At 39.7% G+C, this 25,243-nt stretch overlaps 1 protein-coding gene and 1 non-coding gene across 2 annotated transcripts in view; both read left to right on the top strand.

The window, feature by feature from the left end:
• Positions 1–25,243, top strand: part of EIF3A (eukaryotic translation initiation factor 3 subunit A) — a 34,593-nt gene that overhangs the window by 2,989 nt on the left and 6,361 nt on the right. Inside the window, exons 2-18 of the mRNA XM_061458611.1 lie at positions 1,271–1,461; positions 1,660–1,796; positions 4,883–5,046; positions 6,366–6,565; positions 7,819–8,027; positions 8,778–8,949; positions 9,934–10,038; positions 10,527–10,625; positions 11,348–11,464; positions 12,394–12,579; positions 15,428–15,775; positions 16,323–16,427; positions 18,123–18,236; positions 18,510–18,632; positions 19,128–19,281; positions 19,799–19,983; positions 21,711–21,799. Coding sequence (XP_061314595.1) covers positions 1,271–1,461; positions 1,660–1,796; positions 4,883–5,046; positions 6,366–6,565; positions 7,819–8,027; positions 8,778–8,949; positions 9,934–10,038; positions 10,527–10,625; positions 11,348–11,464; positions 12,394–12,579; positions 15,428–15,775; positions 16,323–16,427; positions 18,123–18,236; positions 18,510–18,632; positions 19,128–19,281; positions 19,799–19,983; positions 21,711–21,799 — 2,698 coding nt within the window. The remainder of the gene's footprint in view (positions 1–1,270; positions 1,462–1,659; positions 1,797–4,882; positions 5,047–6,365; positions 6,566–7,818; positions 8,028–8,777; positions 8,950–9,933; positions 10,039–10,526; positions 10,626–11,347; positions 11,465–12,393; positions 12,580–15,427; positions 15,776–16,322; positions 16,428–18,122; positions 18,237–18,509; positions 18,633–19,127; positions 19,282–19,798; positions 19,984–21,710; positions 21,800–25,243) is intronic.
• Positions 11,012–11,144, top strand: LOC133272467 (small nucleolar RNA SNORA19). The gene has a single exon (XR_009744432.1). It is a non-coding gene; the product is annotated as a small nucleolar RNA SNORA19 (small nucleolar RNA).

Below are 25,243 nucleotides of genomic sequence, written 5' to 3' on the forward strand. Positions count from 1 at the left end.
TATGGGATGGAGCATAACTTTATTAATATTACCTTGATGTATAAAAAAAACAATGCTGCTGAATACTTTAAACTGAATTAGATCTGAATGTAACACTTGTTTTTGCTGGAAAGGAACTTCCTCATCATATGCAAACTCATTATTTACATAAACTCAGCTCCAGATACATACTGTTCTGATCCTGAAATGAAAACTTTAGCTATGGCTAAAGATGGCTAAAAGATGTATTTTGAAAGCAGCAGCATGGTTTCTGTACTGAGATTCCAAAGGTCCGAAGCTCTGCCTGATGTCTGAGCATCTTGAGCAGGCCCCTGCTTTAATCCCTGGTGCCATAATTTCTTTAGGAATGTAGTGATTTCCAGAGTACAGGGAGTTCTGACTCCCCTCCTCAGCCTGTAAGAGCATATGCATTTGCTTTTACCTGTACTCAACTTCTCTTTATCTTTGAAAGCTGTTTGCTTCCTATTCTGGGTGTTCTTTGATTTGTTTAACTTCTTAAGAGTAGGTTCTGTGCAGTGCCTGTGTGTATACTGGTAGCTGGCTGTGCTGCTTTAGTATTTGCTGGTGAATGGTTTACTGTATTGTACTGAGCAGAGCATGTGGTATTATCAGAGATGGGAGTTGCTGTGGTGCTGAGAGATGCTGTTGGTAACAGCAGCTGCTTAGGGAATGAGTAAATGGGGCACTGCTTTCAGCAGCAGGGCTCTTTAATTGGACTGTAACAGCTTTTAGTGAAACTGCTCTAGAAACTGAATCTCTAAACCACTCTGACGGTCTAGAGATGGTTCTAAAACCAGGAAAGAAATAGAACAAGATTTCTGAGTGAAGTTTGTTTCCTTCTTTTTCCTCCTTTTTTTCTTCCTGGGCAGGACTTTTTTTTTAAGCCATTCACTGGATGGTTTGCATCTTGTTGAATGATATTGGTACGTCCTGTACTACAAGCCTCATGGTGTGTCTTCCTTGTCCTTCTTGATGTAACTAGCTTGAAAACTGGATGTGTGTACTTTATTAATATGTATGAAATGCCCAGTCACACCTTGATGGATGGAGACATCTCTGCTGTCCTGAAATCTTCATGTTAATGGCATTCATTTGCCATTTATGTCATTGAAAGCCACTGTAGTTGCCTTTGCCACCAGTTTTGTTACAGGCAAATAAACCATCAATGAACTTTGATTAGAGTTGATTAAATTCTTTGAAGTTTACACTGTTGAGCATGACATGCATCTTTTGGTTTGCAAATCTTTTACTAACTGGTTTTTACTTCCAGAATTCCTTGAGGTTGGCAAAAAGCAACCTGCCCTCGATGTTCTCTATGATGTTATGAAAAGCAAAAAACACCGAACATGGCAGAAAATCCACGAGCCGATTATGCTGAAATACCTGGAGCTCTGTGTGGATCTCCGCAAGAGCCACCTGGCAAAAGAAGGTCTCTACCAGTACAAGAACATTTGCCAGCAGGTATGGCTTCTATTTATTTATGATTGTATTTATAGCAAGTGTGGTATATGTCAGCTGATAGGAACTAAAAGTAACTGACTGGTTTTGAGTTAGAGCTAATCTGCCTTACAGATGTTCCTGGGTTTGCAGCATTTACCTTTTAAAACTTGCTGCCTGTTGTGGGTGAAAACATCTTCCCATTTTCTGCCTTTGACGTAGGTGAACATCAAATCTTTGGAGGATGTTGTTCGAGCCTATTTAAAATTAGCTGAAGAAAAAACAGAAGCAGCTAAGGAAGAATCCCAGCAGATGGTACTGGACATAGAAGACTTAGATAACATTCAGACTCCAGAAAGGTAGGCGGCCTGTCTTCAAAATGTAGCAATTCACAGGAAAGCATCCTTATTTTCATGAAAGGTGTTGGCAGTTCAGAGATAAAAAGATGGTGGATTTGAAATGCAATACAAGTGGTGTTCCAGAGGTTCTAAAGGTAGGAAAGCAAGGAATTTTGCATTGAACAAAATCCCGCGTCTGAATAAAGAAAAGTAAAGAAATTAAGGAGTAAAGAACAGAAAACGTAAATACAGTAGGAGCAGTTCTGGGAGTCAGGTATGGCTTTCTGAGGTCTGCTCATGTCTCCCATCTGTAGTGGTATTGGAGAGTTTGTTACTGAAAGCTGCTCATTACCAATTTAAGGTATAAATGCTATTAATTATATTAGACCAATTTAATTCCTCTATGTAGTAACCTCTGGTCTTTCTGATCACCTAGAGTATGTGCAAACAAAAGGGAATGTTTCTTTATACTTGTTTGGGTAACTGGTAATGGAAGAAAGGGCATAAAAAGTAAATTCAGGGTTCTAATTAATTGGGTGGACAATGAGAACATAGAAGGTAAGGATAAAAGGATCAGTGAATATATCTGCTTTAGGCTGTGGATGGACCTTCATTGGCATGTGGTGCCACGATAGGATAAAACTAGTCTCCAGCTCTGCGAGAAGACACTAGACTATTGTCAGAATGTTGTATGGGAGAACTTCATAATCTGCTTCAGGCAAAGCGAGTTTAGTTCCAATTGCATGTTTGTGTCTTCAGATGAATCCGTTGATTTAGGAAATGCTCACATTAACTCCAGTAGTGGAGGGGTGTATGTAGTTACATCTGTGGAAGCGGGTAACAAGGTGGGGATGAAGAAATGTTTTAAAGCACTCCAAATGTGTTTGGAAGATGCCATCTGCCCATATCCTTTAAGAGAAATTAGAAAGTGTAGGGAATAAATTAAAATTTCCTTAAGTCAACCCAAATTAAAGCTTGCAGAAAAAATAGCAAAGGGATCTTCAGCCATAATTGGAGAAATCCAGGGAAAATCGTGGTAAAATTCTAAGGAGAAAGGTTGAGATTAGCTACCTAGGTGTGCTCTGAAGATGAAAGCAGTACTTTGCTACTGATTTTTGTAAGGTTATTGATTCTGGAATAAAGAGGTAGGGTACTTTCCATGCTCTAAAAACCTGAGGTGAGTGAAAAAGTCAGCTTTCTCCTCATGTTGGGTAACAGTATCATTTCTATCCTGGAGTTTTAAAAATACCATCAGATACTTTGGGTACTAAAGCTCTGCAGACACCCATCTGAGCAGACAGCCTATTTTCTCATCATCCATATGTAGAACTGAGTAGTGGTCTGAACAGTTGGTGATGTGTTCTTATCTAGATTGTGATAACGTTCAGGTCTTTAGGATGAGTTTGGAAGGAAGGAAGTAGTACATGCAGTTAAAAATCAGATCACATTCAGCACAGGCTTGCCAAAGGGTAGGTGACATCTGATTGTGTTAGAATTTTAGTTGGTAATTTAATGTTTTAGAGTCAAGAAATGCCAGAGATCAGAAATCCAACCTGGGAAAAATCTATTGGTACCATACCAGAAGGGATGTTTGCAGTTGTATTGTAAGGGGACTGAAACATTGCCCAGTATGAAACTGGTGACATGTAATGATGACAGAAGATGGGAATCAAGAGTGAAGTTAGGGGGAATTCTTTCAATTAAAATCTTGGCACAGAAACTGAAAAAGCCAAAGTTGTATCTGGTGATGATGGCAAATTGGAAGAAATTGTCAAAGTGGAGGACATTTAGTCTTGTGTAGGCGACTATGAGGAACAGAGTTAAATTAGTCAAGTAGTATGCAGAAAGGCATGGAGTAGAAGGCTGTGGATTTTCATGTGGCTCTGGTAGGAGTTGGGAACTCAATGGCTGCAAAGAAAGGAACATGTTGCAACCTTTTCTTCAGCCTTCAGCAGTGGCTTCAGGATGACAATGCCAGTAATGTTATTTCAAGTGCCTGGGCAGTCTTTGTTACAGAGGAATCCTACCGATAGACATTGAAGATTGACTGACCTCTCTTTTCCTTGTTCTCTTTTATATAACTGAGGACTAGAAAATGTGTCTTTCCAGTTACACTTCTTTATCTGAACAACCACAGTTTCTGTAGTGGTTTTTAGGTCCTGTGTTCTACACTTGTACTTTTTTGCTGGATTCACTGCTTGATCTGTTGGAGAAGGCACTGGTGAAATGTCATATTTCATATTGTATGTAGTGCTAGGGCTCAAGGAAGTAAATTAGAACTAGAAACAGTGTGGTAGAAGAGAGTTACAGGAGTTGAGAGTTTGTATTAGAAGCATAGTTCAAAAAGGATTTTACGAATGAACGGAAGATGATTCATTTTAAACTTGTCATGCTGGGTGGTCTGGTTAGCAGAAAGGGATCATGTGGGACATGGAATTTGTCTCAGTGTCTCAGGAATCCTTTCCAATCTTGTATTTCTGTGAATGAGGGAATACAGCTGTGGCCACTAAATGCAAGATTATCACATCTTCTGGCATCTTTAAGCATCTTTTTCATGTCAGAATTTTTAAAGGATTTGATGCTTTAATGTAGATACTCTAAGTTTTGATGTCTGCAGGTTGTAAGGCACACAATGTTTCTATGTCATATGTCAATAAGAAATGAACTCTCTCTGGCAGCATTACTGGTGACAGAAAGGAAGCTTCAGCAAGTGGGAAGGCGTCTGAGTAGACAAACACTTCAAGTGATACTTGAATCTAACAGACATGCAGTGAAAATACTGGAGTTAGTTTCCTTCAGCTTTAGAGTGAGGGATGCAAAAGCTCCTGATGTCTCTTACCTCTCTGGAGCTTGTACATGGCAGTCATACATGCAGGTGCCAAAGTTTAAAACTTATCAGCAAGAAAAATTATCTACATGCTTTAAAGGAAAAGGGAGAAGTCTGAGGGACCAATTGGAAAATAGACTGTGCAGCAGAATTAGCTGTTCGCATTTGTTCAGTATCACCTTGGATCTTGATAAGAAAAATTGGTGAGGATTGTGGAGAATAAACCACTTACTTTTCTTTGGGTTTTTCCACCCCCTTTATCTCCTTGCCCCAACTGTAGTGTTCTTTTGAGCGCTGTGAGTGGAGAAGACACTCAGGATCGTACTGACCGCCTGCTTTTGACACCCTGGGTTAAATTTCTATGGGAATCATACAGACAATGTTTGGATCTTCTCCGAAATAATTCTCGAGTGGAACGCCTTTACCATGATATTGCGCAGCAAGGTAAGTCACAAGATGGAAACGTGAAGTATAATGAGGTCAAGAACTTCTGTATTTCATTCTGTAAAGGTAGAAAATGAATGGTTATTTCTATCTGGATATTGGAAATAGGTTAACCTCTCAGGTCTGTGTAAGTACACACATATTACTCTTAAAATTAGATAGGTTCCTAAAATCACTCAGGTTTCTGGACGCTCTTGTAACAGAAATTGTGAGGAAAGTTGTTTTTTTTTTTCCAGGACATACTGAGAATATGGGAATTACTGGTGCTGTGTCTTTATTTTTTCTAACTTACTGATCAAAATTAGTCATGTTTTCACTTTATCCAGAATGGCAGATGTGTCTTCCATTAATGTGTTCTGTGGCAGGTACCTTCCAAAAGGAGTGCACACAAAAGGGTACTTTTGTGTAAAATCATGATGCACTTTTAATTTTGACACAGGTGTAACTTAGGAAAATCCTATGCAGAAGGTAATAGGACAGAGCCTTGTGTGATTTTTATCTGGCTTTCTGTAAAAAGTGACCTTAGAAGAATGGATACTTACATGTTTGTCTCTTCTTAAGAGTGAGAGATGAGCAGAAAAATGTTTTCTTTTGTATGTATAACTTGCGGCTCTGTATCTTTGAAGAAGAGTCTTAGATTTTTAACTCTGGATCCATATTTTGCAAGTACATTAGGAAGGATGACTGTGAGATGAGTTCTGGGTAATTTAATGTATTGAAGTCTTTGTGCTGCAGTGTTAAGACTTCTTTCTGTGCCTGTTTCTGGTAGCGATACCTTAGAATATTCAGAGGGAGAATGGCAAAGTGAAAACAGATTTTTGAGAGGAGTTACAGGAACAAAGACAGTTTTGGTTTTCCTGTGTCATTTCCAGTCATTTGAAAGCTTCATTTACCTTCACCATCTTTAAATGATTTGAGAATTATTTTCCCTATATTTTACAAAGCCCAAAGCTGAATTCATGCCATTCACAGAATTTCATTTGCACTTAGCTCAAAACAAAAGCTGGGATCCCTGCTTAAAACAGAGCATTTTAAAGAAACTCAAAGTATTCCCTTTACTCTGTCAGGTTAATTATGTGGAAGCATCTTAATTTTTTCAGGTCAAAATGGAAGTGCTCTGCATTGTCACTAACTCATGTGTGACAGATTGCATCTTCTTTGGTACGTTTTTGAGTTGTAAATGAAGATTGTTCAAATGTGCTGCTTTACCTACTTGAATCCCATTCACAACTACCACAGAGTTACCACTTAAGGTCTTTTCTAACCCTAACCATTCTATGATTACTGAGCATGTTTACTTTATCTTGTTCGTTTTGCAGCTTTCAAGTTCTGCCTGCAGTACACACGCAAAGCTGAGTTCCGTAAACTCTGCGATAACCTGCGGATGCACCTGGGGCAGATCCAGCGTCATCACAACCAAAGCACAGCGATCAACCTCAACAACCCTGACAGCCAGTCCATGCACCTGGAGACCAGGCTGGTGCAGCTTGACAGTGCTATCAGCATGGAGCTGTGGCAGGTATGCAGCAGGGCTCCTGTAATCACGCTCTAGACTACAGCCTTTCCAGAATCTATTCCACGCAGATCATGTTTCATGGTATATACTCCAAGGTAAAGACAGAATAAAAGCTAAAGACTAAAGTTTTAGTATCTAGAATGTGGTACTGCATGCATATTGAATACATAGTCTAATGTACTTGGAGTACCGTGGGCAGTTCTGGAGTCTCAACATAAGGAGGACATGGAGCTGCTGGAGCAAGTCCAGAGGAGGCCATGAGGATGATCAGGGGGCTGGAGCACCTCCTGTGTGAAGACAGTCTGAGAAGGTTGGGGCTGGAGGAGAGAAGCTGCATGGGTACCTTATAGCAGCCTTCCAGTGTCTGAAAGGGGCCTACAAGGATGCAGGATAGAAACTCTTTATCAGGGACTGTAGTGACAGGACAAGGGGTGGTGGGTTCAAACTGAAACAGGGGAAGTTCAGGTTAGATATAAGGAAGAAGTTCTTTATTGTGAGGGTGGTGAGGCCCTGGAACAGGTTGCTGAGAGAGGTGGTAAAAATGCTCCATCCCTGGCAGTGTTCAAGGCCAGGCTGGACAGAGCATTGGGCAACAGAGTCTATCTAGTGTGAGGCATCCATGCCCATGGCAGGAGGTTGGAACTAGGTGATCTTAAGGTCCTTTCCAACCCAAACCATTCTGTGATTCTGTGTTCCTGCACAGCATTTCAAACCAAGCTTCTGCTGGTAGTAGTAAATGGTAAAGTAGCTGAAGTTACTTTGAGTTGTGAAAGTGAGAAGTTGGTGATGGCACCTTCACCTTTTGCCACTCTGCATTCTTGCAGCCTACATCACTGGGAGGTGATTGGTACACGTTAGTGTCTGCTACTGGGCTGGGGCCCCAGCATTGCTGCAGCCTTATGTTACTGTCCAGCCAGGGAGAGCATTATCAAAGCAAATTATTCCAAGGTGCTTTGCTTTACCAACCTTTCTAATGAGAAATTCCTTAAAAAGCCAAAGGTTGTCTTTTTTTGGGGGGGGTTTGTGAATTTGAGGAATGTTCTCTCTTGTCTTGTTTCCAGATGAGGTATGCAAGTAATTACATATGAGGCATTTCCAAGTATATCTGTATTCTTAGGGAAACTATACCCATGTTTTATCACAAAAGTGATTTTTATGAAAAACCATAAAACCAGTAAAATGTGTATTTTCCCCATTTTTGGGTGTTGCAGACAACTTCCTTAAAGTATGTATTTGTTGTTTGGTTTTTTACTTAGGAAGCTTTCAAAGCAGTGGAGGATATTCATGGGCTGTTTGCACTGTCTAAGAAACCACCCAAACCACAACTGATGGCAAATTACTATCACAAGGTTTCAACTGTCTTCTGGAAATCAGGAAATGCTCTTTTCCATGCATCCACACTTCACCGACTTTACCACTTATCAAGGGAAATGCGAAAGAATCTCACACAAGAGGAGATGCAGAGGTGGGGAAAGAGAGTTCGTGTGATCTTACTTTCTGTTTTTAGCCACATAAGTTCAAAGATAAACTAAATTGCACCCCAGAAGAAGGTGATGACATATATTGGGTGGCCAGTACTAATTGCCTTTAAAGAATCCTGAAGCAAGAAGGACATTTAACAGAGCTGTGAGGGTGCTGAGGCGCTGGCACAGGGTGCCCAGAGAAGCTGTGGCTGCCCCATCCCTAGCAGTGTTCAAGGCCAGGTTGGACACAGGGGCTTGGAGCAAGCTGCTCTAGTGGAAGGTGTCCCTGCCTGTGGCAAGGGGTTGGAAGTGAATGAGCTTTAAGGTCCCTTCCAACTCTGAGATGAAAATGTGCATCTGACTTGCATAGTAAATTGTAAAAATTGATGCAATTAATATGACTGATACAGATTTGCAGCTGAAATAATTTTTTAAAGTTGCTGCTTTCTAAAGATTTAATTATGTAGCATTTTGGTATATTTGCAATGGTGGCTTAAGTTTCTTTATAATTTCTGTGTATATATACACATACATAAGTAATGAAAGGGTGTTATCAAAATCTTTCCCCTGGTTGCTGAAGAAGATTGTATTCTGTACTCTTATCACACAGCTAGTGTCTTCTCTGTTACTGCTGGTATTTTTACACAGTGCATCATGACTTCTACTCATTCCTTCTCTTGAATGGGCACATCTGTGAAAAGGAATTAGTGTTCTCTTGCAGCTCATCATTTGTGGTTGTACTTTGTCAACAGGATGTCTACTCGAGTCCTTTTGGCCACTCTGTCCATTCCTATCACTCCTGAGAGAACGGACATTGCCCGTCTTCTGGATATGGACGGGATCATCATGGAGAAACAGCGACGTCTGGCAACCCTCTTGGGTCTTCAGGCCCCACCTACACGTGGTAGTCTCATAAATGATATGGTAGGTAGTGGAGATGAGCAGCTTTGAACCATTGGTCCCTCTTCTTTTCCTTTTAGAACACTGCTTAGTTATGGGACAGCAGTTTGAGTTAAAACAGCTCTATGGTTAACTGTATGACTTAGGGCATAGTGCTAGCATTTCAGATTCACAAGAAGGACTGTTTGGAAATGGCAGCAATAACACAATGCTTGTGTACACTAAGGAGTCGGATTCTGTATCATCCCTTATGTCACCTAAGCAACAAATGTTGGTTTGAAAGTCTGAGGGTTCTGGAAGGGCTGTGAGCTAGAACTTTGGGTGTTTTTCCCTAATCTAAGGTGTGTGATTAACTGAACCAAGCTTTAAATGTATCTTGGATAAGCACAGGTCAGATATTAAATAGCAAACTGTAAGGGCTTAAGTGATGATGAAATCTTCTTGTGTTTAACGTGAAGGGAGGCTGTATTTCTCTTCCTTCCAACCTTTATAAACAAATCAGGCATTCAATCACAATTAGGTATCTTCAGAGGATGGTGAATTTCTTGCAGTCATTTGCATGCACACCTGTAACTTAGATTTAAGGTTCATTTTACAGTTTACATTAATTCTTCTTGTGTTTCTCCAGTTTGCCTTAAAACCAAAATTTAAAGCTTCAGAAGTTTCCTCCTGAACTGTGTGGGTTTGGTTTGGATGTGAGTCTATATCTGTGTAGTAGGGCTGTGTCTTAGAAACAGCGAAGTTGAGGGTAGTACTCTGGTCTAAATATCTGTCTTGCTTATATGGTTTTTGTCTACTTTTCCATTTTTAGCTATAGTTAAGTGGTGTAGTATAGAGTTATTGCCACTGCCATTAAGAATGCTGTAATAAAAAATAAGTAGACTTCTGTATTAAAAGGTACATGTGGTGTCTATTTAACTTCTTAAATTTAAAATTCTTAAAGTATAATGTATTTGTTAAAATTGTATTTATTGAGATCTTTGGATTTTTTGTTGTTGTTGTCTGTAGGTAAGGTTCAACGTGGTGCAGTATGTTGTTCCAGAAGTGAAAGAACTTTACAACTGGCTTGAAGTAGATTTCCACCCACTCAAGTTATGCAGCCGTGTCAGCAAGGTAAGTTTTATAGCTCTGTGTATATAGTAATTGCTCTTGACTAATACTGATTTGTGGATGAGGGTTGATGGGAAGTGGAAAAATACACCAGTGACTGTTCTTACTTTAAAATGTAGATTATTGGGAGGTAGAATAATGTGATGTTGATGGGGTTAATGTAAATTCTGCAATTGCTGAAGCACATCACATTCTTTTTCTTTGATAGTGGGAACAAAGAGACTTGAGGTGCTAAAAAGAACTTGAAGGTAAATTAGCAGCGTGGTAAATGTTGCCACTACTGTCAGTCACCTTCATACAAAATATGTCAGGAATCCATTATAAAGTGTTCTGATTAAAAGATACACTTCAGAAAACAGTGTAGTAGCTGGACAGAGGTGCTATTTTTTCATGAGCTGTAAAACTGAAGTATTTAAGAACCATGCTTCTTAAACCTTAATGGTGAAGTTTGTGGTTGATGCAGATAGAGTAACTTTTCAGAATTTTGGTAGGTTCTGAACTGGGTGAAGGACCAAGCTGAGAAGGAACCTGAACTGCAGCTCTATGTGCCTCACCTGCAAAACAATACCATCCTCCGCCTTCTGCAGCAGGTATGAGTAAAGAAAATGTATGTTCTCAAGTACATAGAAGTTAGAAAATGCCTTGGAAGAGCATCAAGTTGGAAACTTCCATGCTGAAGTAAAAATTTTCCATCAAATAGAAACCCTTTGTGATTTTGAAATACCTTTTTGGGGTATATGACCTGTGTCTTTGGGTTTGTACATCATTCAGGTACAGCTGTAGTAGCTGTACTTAGTAGTGGTTGCATACAGTGCTGGAATCTCTTGCCTAGATTTTCTTCATTATGGATCTCTGAGGTCTTATTTAAGGTAATCCATAATTTCTTCAAACTGTTTTTTGGAGTGAGCTCTGGGTGGGATATTTCATCTCTGGGTGGGATATTTCAGTAGGGTTTTTGTGTCTAGATGTTGTATAAATGCACATTTCATTGACCTGCGTTCATTACAAGTGATGAGCAGTGTTATTTCTGGTGTGCTAAAGAACTAGTTGAAGGCCAATTAGCAGCATAGCTGTATGTAGCTACTGCTGCCAGTCTCCTTCATACAAAGAAGCCATTCAGAATGGCTTTGAATCTTAGCTTAAGTTTGACTACAGCACAGATACAAAACCCTGAAAGAATATTTGCAGTTGTATTACTATGTGTACAGTAATTTCTTGGCAATTTAGTAAGCTGTATAGCTTATACAACAAGTCTTATTTCTGATCTGTTTTTTACTGAAGGAAAACACCTAATACTTGTGTTCACATTCAGGTGGCCCAGATTTATCAAAGCATTGAATTTTCTCGCCTGGCAACCCTGGTTCCTTTTGTTGATGCTTTCCAGCTGGAACGCAATATTGTTGATGCAGCCAGACATTGTGACTTACAAGTAAGTTCTTCTGTGATTCATGTATATGAATCATGTATGGATTCATGTGTGTTACACTGGATGAAAGCTCTCTGGTTGACATTGAACCCAAGACAATTGGTTCTGATAGATGGAGATAAACTAGAGTAAAATGTGACAATATATGAAGAACTGATGATTATTTACATTTTGATGTCTGTTTTTGATTTAGGTCAACAACCATTAATGTAAAGTCCAGTAGAAGTAAAAAGTTGAAATGAAATTTGCTGAAACTTGCCCTGTGAGCCCCAGTCATTGAATACAGCATATCCTGAAGCAAGTCTAACAAATAGGGATGCAAATTTCTGGCTAAGCTGCATTAATTGTGCAAGACTGAAGAGTTGAGCAGTTGCTAATGTGGTTTTTTATCTAACCAAGTGACTGAAGGAAACCACCAGTGTCTGAAATGTGCACTGATGTCTGAGATGTTTCAGCTGCTGTTGAAGATTACCTTGTTGGTAAAGTTGTGTGTATTGAAAGAGTGACAGCCTGTAAGGAAATGTTTAAGCTGGTGATGACATACAAGTAGTTTTTAGTTAAGGTTTCTTAGTATTTATCCATTTAGGTTTTTAGATAAAGCTTAGTTAATTCATTTTGGTTAACACACAATTTTGGCTTATATGTGTTGATATTGTCTGTGTTGAAATCAGGATTCTTGTTTGGTGTATTACTAATATGGAGTAAGAGGCAAGAATTTGTCATGCAGTGCTCTCATTTCATAGAACCATTAAAAGTTCAGCCTCTTCCAGTGATGTTTTTTGTTTGTATGGGTTTTTTATACAAACCATGGAAATCAAACAAACTTTTATTCAGAGTAATTTCTGCTTTGAGCGTCTGTTGACTCATACTGGTCACAGGCAGAGCAACAGAGAAATGGTTTAATACAATCCTTCCTATTTTTTCCCCCAAAGGTTCGCCTTGATCATACCACCCGGACACTGAGTTTTGGCTCGGACCTGAATTACAGCACCAGAGAAGATGCTCCGCTAGGCCCTCAACTACAAAGCATGCCTTCTGAGCAGATCAGGAATCAGTTGACTGCTATGTCCTCAGCTCTGGCTAAAGCTCTTGCAGTCATTAAGCCTCCTCACTTACTGGTAAGTCACTTTAAGTCTTCTTGAAGTGGTGACAGGTTCTGACATTTCCCCCATGTGGGTTGGGTGATGTTTGTCTGTTACCCTTATGGAGCCTTTTGCTTGTCTGACCAAGTGCTGCTTCCTGTAATCTGTTCTCAGTGCAGTGGTGATCAGTATTGATATGGCTGTCCCCTCCCTTCAGAACAATTGATCCTGGAGGTGTTAATGTATACAAATGTAGTGTATCATGAATGTATTTATGACCAGGTATCCTTCTGCATCTGTTATATAGTCATCTGGTCTAATAGACCTAAATTTTCTGGTTTAGCAAGACAAGCTTCTTTTGAAGTTGTGAGATCATAATTGAAGGAGTCACTAGTTTGCCTTTCCTTGACAGAAGGAGCAGTGAGCTATCTAATGATTAATTTAACGTGACATTGCAAGGCTCTGAGTAGGTACATTTTGGTATTTACTCAAATCCTTGTACATTTTGTAGATGGATTATTTTCAGAAGTGTGTTGCTCTGTTTTTTGGAGCATTCTGGTAACAATCTCTGATCTAATTGGACAGTAATGTTGGGCTGCATTTCTATACTTGTGGAAATAAAAGTAGAAACGTAAGCTAGTAACTTAACTTTATACCTAAGCTTATATTGTAATGAATGTGTTATCTCAGATTAGGTGTACCTTTTAATTTCATTTTTTTTTTCAGCTATTTGTGCTTGTGAAGAAGAAGTCATTCTTAAATGCACCCAATTAGTTAGTGTTCGTTTAAAATGTACACAAGAGTCTTGAATTTAAATTGCCAGTGTTGACTGTATCAGGTTTAGGATATACCAAATAATAACTTACCCATAGATGGCCCTACAGAGGTAGGATTTGTTTAATGCAGTTTTGAAAATCCAAGAGCCTGCTTGCTTTATTCTTCCTGGAGAAACTGCTGTTGTGAAGAGCCTGGAATGTAATTTCATGGTGGAATCTAAAAACATGAAGAAAAGATCCCATAGCGCAAGACCTGATCTGTGTCCTTCTCACTGCCTGTCCTCCTCGCTGGGGCTGGTGGCTTCAAGGTTGGACTCAGGGATGAGCTCACATTTCAGGTTCTCCAGAGCGCTGTAGGTGTAAAATCAGTCTCAGATTTCCAGCATGCTTTGGTTGTGGCAAGTTCAACCTTCACTTCTCTTTAAAGAGCGGTGGTAATTCCTTCTTTTGCTTTATGTTTATAAAAGATTTCATGGAAAACGTACACTTTTTCCATCTGGAAGAAAGGCTGATAGCAAGATGTCCATGTTAGATTCTTTATAGGGGTTGAAACACTAAGTAATATTGTTAAGATACAAGCACACAAGGACTATATCATGACACCTGTATACACCTGATAAACCCTTTTATAGTGTTTAAGATAAAAATACTTCCATGTAAGTTTTCACCTAAAAAGATTTTATTAGTGATTGCTATGGGATTGTTGGTGTGAAAGAAGAAACGTGCTTCAGCTGTACATTCATAGGTAGAAGTGACAAATGGTCTTATACGTCATATTAGTGCAATTAGCTGAATAAAACTAAAGTGCTAGTAATTAACAGTTGTAAAACGAGAGTACAGTATCAAGGTTAACATCAGTCTATGTGGTTAGAGAAGCTACAGAACAAGTTGATAACTTTTTTCCTTGTTACTCAGGTCAAAACCTCACTTTTTTTCAGGTGCTTAAAAACTTAAAATATCTGTCAGATTTGTTATGATTCACAAATCGATTGCATTCATCTAAAGCTTCTAATTCTTTAGTTTCTGGCACCTCTGTTTATCTTTAAATGCTTTCAGATCTGCACTCAAGTACATCAGTGTTTTTTTGAATGCCCTAGAAGTGACAGAGTACTAAAAATACCCTAGCGGTAGGTCACATTTCAGGAGCAGCATGACTGAGGGAGTTCAGTGAGCTGCTCAGGCTGCAGTGCTTTGCTGCTTGCTGGGGTGATTAAAATGGGCAGCTCCATGAGCTGGCACAGTTATACCTCTCCAGCCTGAATCTCTACACAGATCTGTATAGGTTCTCTGGAGGAGAATGGGGAGGTGGTGAGAAGGCTGCTTAAAGAACAGCCTCGTGTCTAGAAGTGTAGTGCTTTTTATAACTTAATTGGAATGGGTTTATATCTAAATTGTTGACTCATCTGTTCTTTATCATCTCACAGATAGTGCTTTGTGTCAGGATATTTTTCTCTTTATGTTAGCATGTTTGGAAAGAAAAAAACCTTTAAAAACAAGGGAGCTTTGGTGTAGTACAGTTTATGTGGAGCTTGACTTGCTGACACATGCAAAGACAAAATTGATTGAGCTTCCCAGCCCTTGTTCAGTTAGACTCTTAAATATTAGTAAAAATATTACTACTTTTGGACAGAAGAAAGAGTGAAACTCGTAGCTCAGATGTGTTACAGAATATTGTCATTTACAGACAACTTTCTTGTCAGTTGATACTACCTTGTGTGCCACTTGGATGAGTGATTATTTTCAGGTTAGATACAAGGAAGAAGTTCTTTACTGTGAGGGTGGTGAGATGCTGTCACAGGGTGTCCAGAGAAGTGGTAAATGCTCTGTCTCTGGCAGTGTTCAAGGCCAGGCTGGACAGAGCCCTGGGTGACATGGTTCAGTGTGAGGAGTCCCTGCCCACGCAGGGGTTGGAACTAGATGATCTTAAAGTCCTCTCCAACCCAAACCATTCTATGATTAGATTGGCCATTGCAGCTTTATTTCCATGCAGTTGGTGCATTTGGAGAACAAAACTAACTCTGAGGGTGTTTTGAGAAGCACTTGCTGTGCTTTGTGCATCTTAAAGAGATACTCCATACATCATTGTCTTATTCTTAATTTCAATTCAGCAAGAGAAGGAGGAACAGCATCAGCTGGCGGTCACTGCCTTCTTAAAGAACTCAAGGAAAGAGCATCAGCGTATACTTGCACGTCGCCAGACTATAGAGGAAAGAAAAGAGCGCCTGGAAAGCTTAAATATACAGCGTGAAAAGGAAGAGCTGGAACAACGTGAGGCAGAGTTACAGAAAGTCCGGAAGGCTGAAGAAGAGAGACTGCGCCAGGAGGCGAAGGAGAGGGAGAAGGAGCGTATCCTGCAGGAGCATGAGCAGATCAAAAAGAAGACTGTTCGGGAGCGCTTGGAGCAGATTAAGAAGACAGAACTGGGAGCCAAAGCATTTAAAGATATTGACATTGAGGTAGAAAACTTACTATTGATGTTTTATGTTTTTATGCTTTCGGTGTTATATTGCCAGGCTGTTGAAATGTCATTTATGTAGTTTTGAACTGTAACTGCTCTTAGAAACAGTCTCTTAAAAATGAGACAGTTTGACACTTAATGGTTGGACTTGATGATCTTAAAACTCTTTTCCAACCTAGTTGATTCTAAGTAAACCTTAATTCTGAGTTTGGATAGGACCTTTTTTCTCCTGGAGGAATTAAATCCAGCTATGTTTGGGCTTTTATGTTTGGTTGGTTGAATGGTATCTGAAGTACAAACTAGGCCTGCAGATCCAGTTTTGTAGTAACTGGACTGTGTCTCAATTAGAAATAAAGATGTAAATGCTGTAGAGTTTTTAAAATATAAAATACTCTTCCAGAAGGGAAACTGAGAATGTGTCTGAAGCTAGTTACTTTAAAAGGGGAGAACTGCAGAGAAGCTGAAATAAATAAACCAGCCAACTGCATTTGTAACAGCAAAAACTGTTTGCTTTATTTTGTATTGATAACTTTACTTGGTTGTAGGATCTTGAAGAACTGGATCCTGACTTCATTATGGCTAAACAAGTTGAACAGCTGGAGAAAGAAAAGAAGGAACTTCAGGAACGGCTGAAGAATCAGGAGAAAAAGGTACAAAGTGTGAAGGGTACAAACCCATGGCTATGCAATGCTTTAGTTAGTGTTTATGAACTCCTGTGTGGAGATACAGATAAACAGATATAATATTGTTGTTGAAAATGTTACTTTTCCACACTAAAATAGTTAACATGTTATAAACCAATTGGGTTTCTGGTATCGGTGCACAAGTGTGTTCTAATGAATGGAGCTGATTTGAAAAAGAACACTCGAGGTCTTTATGAACTGAATCTTGGTTGGGAGACCTGTAATTGGAAAATACTGAAAGAAATTGAGGCCATTACAGAGAAACTGAATTGATTTGTTGTATTCCTCACTAAAACAGAGGAAATGCCACTGCTAGAGTTCTTCTAGATGGCAGAAGAGGACCTGCCTGAAACTTTGGTGGCTATAAAAGCATGAGGAGCATGTTGAAGGTGAAACTTGCCCAGGACTTCCAGCTGTATTCAAGAATGCAGCAGAGGTTACATGATACAGTTGGTTATTCAGGTCACTTAAAACTGGCTTGATAACTAGAAAGTGTCAAAAAGGTTCCAGTGAGGATCTTTTTGCTGCAGGCTATAAATCTGATGCTCACACGGGGCAAAGTAGCAGAAAATACGTTAAACAATAGAATTAGTCACCTGGGTAAATAGGATATATCCAGAAAGGTCAGCACAGCTTCAGTAAAAGCATAAAAGCATTCTAAGCCAGGGTTCCTCTTGGAGTTCTCTGAAGTGAACAAAGCAGCTGAGTAAGGGTATCTGATTGGTAGAACTAAGTTGGATTCTCCAGAAATCTTTTTACAGAGTTGTTCACCCAAGAAAATTTCAGCAAAGCAGCTGTGGGATAAAAGAGAGTCTTTGAATGATGTTCTGTTTAATAGATATAAAATATCTCATGTAGGGAAAGCATAAAAAATTAGCCAAGATCTTTAGCTTTATGTATTGAATAATAGGTTCCAAGCTTAACGTTCTTACTCAGGAAAGAGAACTTGGTTCTTCTGCATCTCTGGTCTGTACCTCAAGACAGGATGCAGTTGAACTGGGAGTTTGAGTGGAGGGATTACCAGTGATGCAGATTGGCTGCTGTGCAAGAAATATCTGTGTAAAATACTACCCCTATGTCTGAAAGATTTCTAGAGGGAGGATGTGGTACCAGTCTCTAAGAGTGTACCTGTTGTAACAGCTGATGATGAGGAGCAGTTGTTTTTACACTGACTGCAAGGGATAGTGAACCAGGAAGCTAGTAGGAGCCATATTCAGAATTACTTGTAGGTAGAAAGTGGTTCTTCATGCTGTGAGCCATGGACACACAGGAGTTCTTTCCAAAGTACATTGTTGCATATGAAAACCTTCTATGAGTTCAAAAGAACAAGAGGAGAGATCCACCAATGACTACTAAATACAAAAAAACCTCAACACAGGCAATGCTGGGAGCTGGAAAATGATGCTGAGAGAATATTGTATATGTGCCTGTCTCTGTTCTTGCATCCTTGCTTAGGAGTGCATTTAGGTGCCAGCAGGAGAGGCAGGTTCTTGGTTAGGTGGACCTTTGACGTGGTACAGTATGGTTGTTATTCTGTAACAACAGTACATATTGCAGAAGTCTCCAGATATTGGGCTTTTCTTTGGGGTGTGCTGGAGATTGAGTCTGCCACGATCTGGTCTTTGCATTGAGACATGCTAAAGGTGTGTTATCTTTATTCAGATTGACTACTTTGAAAGAGCCAAGCGCTTAGAAGAAATTCCTTTAATAAAGACTGCATATGAGGAGCAGAGAGTGCATGATATGGAGCTGTGGGAGCAACAAGAAGAAGAAAGGGTAAGATGGTTTCTGTTAGATGATAAAGTCCATTAGTGGTGAATGAAAAGTACTGGGATTTGCACTTCTTTCTTCCTCCAGCTCAATCCAAGGGAAGAAGTTGACGTAACGAGTGAAGTGTTAGCTTCACAGTTTCATTGTGCTAGTGGGCAGCAGTGTCTTCTGCCTTAGATCTGAAAGAGGAAAAGATTATTCCTAGTGGCTGAGGTAGATGGAATACAAATATATAGCAAGATTTTACTGTGTAATACTTTGTGTGTTTTCTGTTTTTAGATCACCACTTTGCAGTTGGAGCGTGAGAAAGCTCTTGAGCACAAGAACAGACTCTCAAGGATGCTGGAGGATAGAGATTTATTTGAAGCCAGGCTCAAAGCATCACGACGAACAGTTTATGAGGTACAGGAGCTATGGTATTGTAATAAAATATTCCCCTAAAGTGAGGGAACATGCTTGGATAAGATAATATGCACAATAATATTGAAGCCAAGAAATACTACTAGGTTTTATAGCTTTGATTATTTGGCCATGTTGCAGCAAGAACTGTTTAAAAAAGATCCATCAAGCAAGGTATTAAGTTTGATAGCTGCATATGATTCTTTGTAACAGTATAAGTAATTTCTATATAACTTTAGGTGTAGATAAATTATTCAGGTAATTCCTTTCCTGAAAAAGCAGGTGAAGGACTAGAATTGTGCATGGTGATTGTCTTCTACATAGGAGTACATTCCCTTGTATGAAATCAACTGCAGAACAGGTTGCAAGGGCAAGCAGGTGTTTTTCTTCAGCGCAGCAAAGTTAATATGCTGCAGTTGGTTTGCTTTTCAGCTTTATTTAGGAATCTGTGTAAGTGTCTAGCTCTTAAATGTTCTGGTGTTTCCATGTGTGTTTCAGGATAAGCTCAAGCAGTTCCAGGAACGATTAGCAGAAGAGAGGCGTAACCGCCTGGAGGAGCGCAAGAAGCAGCGCAAAGAGGAGAGGCGCATTACTTACTACAGAGAGAAGGAGGAGGAAGAGCAACGATTACGAGAAGAACAGCTGCTCAAAGGTATCATTGAAAACGTGATCAATTTGTCCTTTGCATCCTTCACCCATTCCAGATGTGTATGTAGGTAACTCCTGGTTTCCCTGTGTCATGATATTGGAGGAAATCTTTTGACTTTCAGTCAGTGGTGAAAACTCTTCACTGCTATTAGATACTTTACCTTATTTTACCTAATGCACCCTCTGAATGCTTACCTGTGCGCATAGAGATGAAGATAAAGCTGTATAGGAGGAAGAGAAAATGAAAGCTAACAAATGCTTCCTGCCCTCCCATTCTTCCAGAGAATAAAGAAGGACATAAGTTAAGAGATGCTAAGTCTTTGAATTTAGTAATTTAGTTTGAGTTCTGGCTACTTGTTTGTGCACATCTGAAACAGAATATAAAGGGAACTTTGGTGTTGGATCAAGAACTTAAGCACTGTAAGCAACTCCCACCTTTCTTTATGAATTGCTTTGTCTGGTAGCCAGTTGAAAGGCTTTAGAAAAGGTAATACAGTGTATTTATGTTTCCAACTCTGCAGAGCGTGAGGAAAAGGAACGCATCGAGCGTGAGAAACGTGAGCAGGAGCAGCGGGAATACCAGGAACGGGTTAAGAAACTGGAAGAACTGGAGAAGAAAAAACGTCAGAGAGAAATGGAAATAGAAGAGAGGGAGCGTCGTCGAGAAGAAGAGAGGAGAGGGCTGGATGACCCATTCTCAAGAAAGGTGAGTGATACCTGCAGGATTCTCATCTTCTTGTCTGCTCCTTCTTTTGTAGATGACGTGGAAGAAGATGGTAGGATTGAAAACTTACTTGTTGGTTAATTCTGGTTTTGAAGTTGTAGCCTAAGTTGTTAACTTAATAAGTCAGGCGATGGTCACTTAGTTTCAGCTCACTGTCAGCATTTGGAATCTGTAGTTGAGTAATAACATAAAGAAACTGCTAAGACCTCCAAGCTGTTTAAATTAATAAAGACTAAAAAGAATATTGAATAAACCCACCTATTTCATTAACATGAAAGAATGAAAGCTATATTGACTCTGTAGAAAGCTGTAGTGACTCTTGCCAAAGTCAGGAATTAGAGTAAATACTGAAGGAAAATCCCAGACTAAACATAAAAGCATAGTTTGATAAGAAATACTCAATAATTAAAACCAAGAGGTGTGTGCAACATTCCCACAAATATAAGCACGGGGGAAATGGTTATCCTAATCCAACAGGAAACAAAAGCTAAAATAAATGCTTAATGATTTAAAAGAATGTAACTGAGTACCACAAACCTCCACTCCCATTTCCTCAGAACTTCTCAGTAAGAGAACTAGCTTTAAGTTTCATCCACCATAGCCATAATCTTTGTTTAATGAATACTCCATTGAGTGACCCTGTGAAGATAAGTGATCAGAGCCTGTATAAATTGTTTTCATACTCAAAACACCACTGGTGTTTTTCACATCAGAGGTACTCCCAGCCATGGGCACTTGATCATAGGGAGAAGCTGGCTCAGCTTCTGAGAGAGATAACTGTGCCACTTGAAAAATACCATTTGCAGTTTTGGGATTCTTTCTTTGCTCACTCTGTTTTGTTGGGGTCAGTTCAAAAGCATTTAAGTAGGCAGTCATGGAGTAGTGGGTATGCAAGATCTTGTGCAACCTCTGTATTTCCCCATATTGAAGCTCTGACAAATAAAAACTCTTTCAAAGAGCAGTTTTAAAACCAGAATATCCTGTTATATTGAGGTTGTGTGGTGATGTGAAATCATGTATTTTGTATGGTTTATCTAATTTGCTTCTTGTGGTGGAATTAGGGAATGTGCTAGAAGTAGTTAAATGGTTTGTCTTTGTCCAGAAATAGAGTTCACCTATATTAAAAAAAGACAATATTCATTATTGCTCTGCCCTTCAGCTAAACAGCTTGTACAAAACACAGATCCCTTACCAGTTCTGTGCATTGGGGTGCTGTGAACAAACTAGCTACACAGAGCTTTCAGTTTATTTAGTTACATTTTCTGATCTGATTAGAAAGCACAAAAGCAAATAGTGCTTTTCATTCATTCGTACCGTCATTAAGCAGCAGGGAAAGTGGAACTGTTAGAACCTCTTTTTGTGTTCATAGGTGGTAGCTATGGCTCACTGTAGTTATTTATTGTTCATGCATTTGTTCATACACTTTTTAGTGTATTTGCATATATTGTACACTACTAGTGAAAGTGTGGCACATAGGGAAAGATACTGTTTGTTGAACCGTGCCAGAAAAACACTAAAGTTAGTTAAGACCATACTTAAGTATGTAACGTAACATAAGTTACTCAAACTCCTGATAGTTCAGTATTATCTACAGTGTGACAGGTGAGTTTTTAAAGCCAAAGTGTGCTCTGAAAGGAGTAAATTACATGTTAAAAATCTTCATTTTGAAGTATTGAGAGAGAATGTTCCTGATTTCTTTTGACTTGCAGGAATCTCGCTGGGGTGATCGGGAGTCTGAGAGCTCCTGGAGAAGAGGTGGTGAGGCAGAATCGGAATGGCGACGAGCACCAGTGGAAAGGTAATCCCTGAGTTACTGAGCCCCAGTAGTGGGCTCAGAATGCGTAGGCTGCCTTGATGGTGTCACTGCTAAAGCTGCACTAACTGAATAATACCTCATGCCTTACATCTCTGAAAGTTGCCTTTACTGAAACAAATCCTTTGTAAGGATCTCAAAATGAGAGGGAGGATTTATCTTGGAATTCATTCAGATAACATTCCTGGTTAATTTCTGTCCTGCTCAAACACCACTATCAGTTGTACAATTGTCAGATGGGGAAGGTTGACAAGCAGGTGCAGAGATCCTGGATGATGAAGCAGTTTGAGATTTTCCATTTAGAAAACTGAAAGTAATATGTAAGATAAGAACAGGAAAGTCAAAATTCAGAGTCTTAAAACTGTTCAAATCCTGGAGTGAGTCACAGAGCAGAAAATTTGTGCCACAGGTGAAAACAAAGTTCTGAAAGACTATTGCAAAGACGAGGAAGGATTTCTGAAGGAAGAATATTCCGAAGGTACTTTGTCCTTTTAAAAACCAACAACACAGCAAAACCCTTCGCACAAACCCACACAAAACCCCCAAAAAGATACTTGTTCACGTGTACATGTTTTAGGAGTTCTGGGTATGTTCACCTGTACTGATGGAGGTACCACTGTTTGGCCCAGTTGGCAATATGTTTTGTTGCTTAATAGCCTTCCAGGTAGACAGATTTTTACAAATGTCCAACCCTGATTTCCAGAGCAGCAGTTTACATCCATTACACTCTGACTCCAGTGAAGCAAATTCATTTACTTTCTCTAGTAATTTCTTCTGACATTGGAAGAGTACCATCTCTCGATAAGCAAAATAGGCTTTTCTGTCTTTCCTTAACAGCTGTGTTGCCTTTCTTAGTAGTGATCCACTTTCTTGTGAGTTGCAGCATTAAAAATGAAACTCCTGGGTGAAGCCTTGAGCTATTAACATATTGCAGAAGTGTTTAATGCATGTAATTATATGCTTCAATGTGATCTTCCCCCCCACCACACGCACAGTGATACATGTGACCCATATTAATTTCTGAATCACTGTAGCATAGAGTTTTTCTGAATAAGTGTTGTCTTAGTCATTTTGGAAGCCATGACTGCCCCATCCCTGAAGTGTTAAAGGAACAGGACAACGGGGATGCCTTTAACCTGCCAGAGGGAGACTGAGACGAGCTCTTAGGCAGAAGCTGTTCCCTGTGAGGGTGCTGAGGCGCTGGCACAGGGTGCCCAGAGAAGCTGTGGCTGCCCCATCCCTGGCAGTGTTCAAGGCCAGGTTGGACACAGGGGCTTGGAGCAAGCTGCTGTAGTGGAAGGTGTTCCTGCCTGTGGCAGGGGTTGGAACTGGATGAGCTTTAAGGTCCCTTCCAACCCAAACCAGTCTGGGATTCTATGATTTCTCATCCAGCTTTTATAGAAATTAAGCTGAGTGACTGCCAAAGGGTTAAAATTAGGCATGTTTTGCACTGTTACGTAGCATGTTCAACAAAACTTTCCTTCTGTCTTTTACTAGAAGGAATATACTGAGGAATACTAGAAGGAAATACCAATAGCAGTCAAAATTAATAGCTCTATGGAATTTCAACTCCAGCAGTGTTTCTTAACTATTTTATTTTTACTGAACTTAGGAAATAACAAAGTGATGAGGCCCAGACATAAGGAATAGAAGAAAGTCAATTCTGATACAGAAAAATACTACAAATACTGTAGCTGGAGAAACAGGTTAACGTAGAAGTGCTGTGGAGGAGTTTAATTAAAAGCCAGTTTATTTAAAAGAAAAAGTAACCTCTTGTTCTTTAGATCACAGAAAATCCATAAAATACTGCCAAGAACTGGGTGCTTGCTCAGGGAGACCATGAAATGGCAACTAATACAGACCTGGTGTTCACTAGAAGAGGCAGGGCAGTGCTGCAGGCTTTCCTACTTAGCACAGCTCATTAGAATTGTTACCACCACAGGCTGTTATCCCAGGGGATCAGCAAATGTGTATGTGCTTATGGTCAAAAAATACTAAAAGCCAGAATGTACAGAAAAGGGGAGTTGACCCCTATTTTATGACTGTGCTGTTTGTGCCTGGGTTAAGACAAGCAAAACAGTTACAATCCTGTCACTACAGTGTGGATTTGGTCACCAAGTTTGTGCTTTATTTGGTTAAGCCACCTGCAGGCTTTCAGCTCTTGTAGGTCTGTGTGTAGGGTTTTGAGAGGTTATTGCAAAATGGAGATAGCAGCTGGATTGCTTTGCTAGCAGTCACTGCTGTTCAGTAATGTTCTTAGTATTCGTGCTTCCTCTGTTCTTACTCATCTATCAGATGCTGTTTGATTTAATGTCAGTAAACTTTTAAAGTGGGAGTTGGGATTTCTAAGAGGGAAAGAAGGACAAAAGCTGAAATCTGAACACTAAAGTTGTCAAATGAGAAAATAGATAAAACCAACAGAGCTATAATTTCACTTGCAAGCTCAAAAATGGGTTTAAAAATCCCCAACCCCTGAAACAATACCAGAGTATGAATGAATGAAATGCTTGCTCAATTTATGAACTTTATAACCATTTCTCTACATGTCTTTTATGTCAAAATAATCAGGTTTTTGAAAGGAGAAGATGATCCAATTTGAGTCTAAATTGAAGCTAACAATCTCCATGTCTTGTTTTTATCTCACAGCTCAATGGTAATTGTATTCATCCAAAGCTAGGAAATAACACTGCTCCCAATTCCTTGATTTTCTTGAGCTGCAGAGTTGTCACAGACTGTTGCCTCTTTGTTCTCACCTCTTGCAGTCCTACATCTGTTGTTTTGTAGCAAGTCCTTGCTGTGCTTTTGTTTGTATTTTAGTGGCATAGTGGATTTCTTAACCGGGGAGTGGGTGGTGGTTGGTTGTTTTGGTTTTGATTTTACTTCTTGAAGCCATGAGATTCAGCCCCAGTGCAGCTTCTCTTGCCAGGGAGCAGGTACCAGTACATCTCTGTGATGTACTGGTCCCTGTTTATTGCTCAGGAACTAGCTTAGATAGGGTAATTTCCTGAAATAAAGAAATTAATCTGGTGATGAAGCCAAGGCTTATGGTCTAAATCTGGGTGTAAAATCCTGTGGACACTGAAGTAAATGGTGCGTCCAGCAAAGAGAAGAGTGGAAGGCTCTAATTGTTCAGCAGTGTCAGATCTTTCCAGTGTTGCACATCCAAACGTATTTCCAAGATGAACTGATGACTCAATAGCCTAGGGAACACTACCAGTTCTTCACATCCCACATACATCCCTGGTAAGGAGGTTCTGTGCAAGTGCTGCCAGGGCCTGGTGCACCCCGCTCTCTGTCAAGCGGTAGCAGTGGGTTGAGTCATGAGTTTACTACATTGTGCAGCTCTGTCTAGTTGTGGGTGCTGGTCAGTGAAAGTATTGCCAATCTGTTGGGCTGGGACTGTGCCAAAACATATGAAAACAGGGATTG

This window comes from Pezoporus flaviventris, unplaced genomic scaffold (assembly GCF_033815535.1).
Source record: "Pezoporus flaviventris isolate CSIRO_AGI_PZ_B2104156 unplaced genomic scaffold, CSIRO_AGI_Pfla_v1 ptg000029l, whole genome shotgun sequence".
NCBI lineage: Eukaryota > Metazoa > Chordata > Aves > Psittaciformes > Psittacidae > Pezoporus > Pezoporus flaviventris.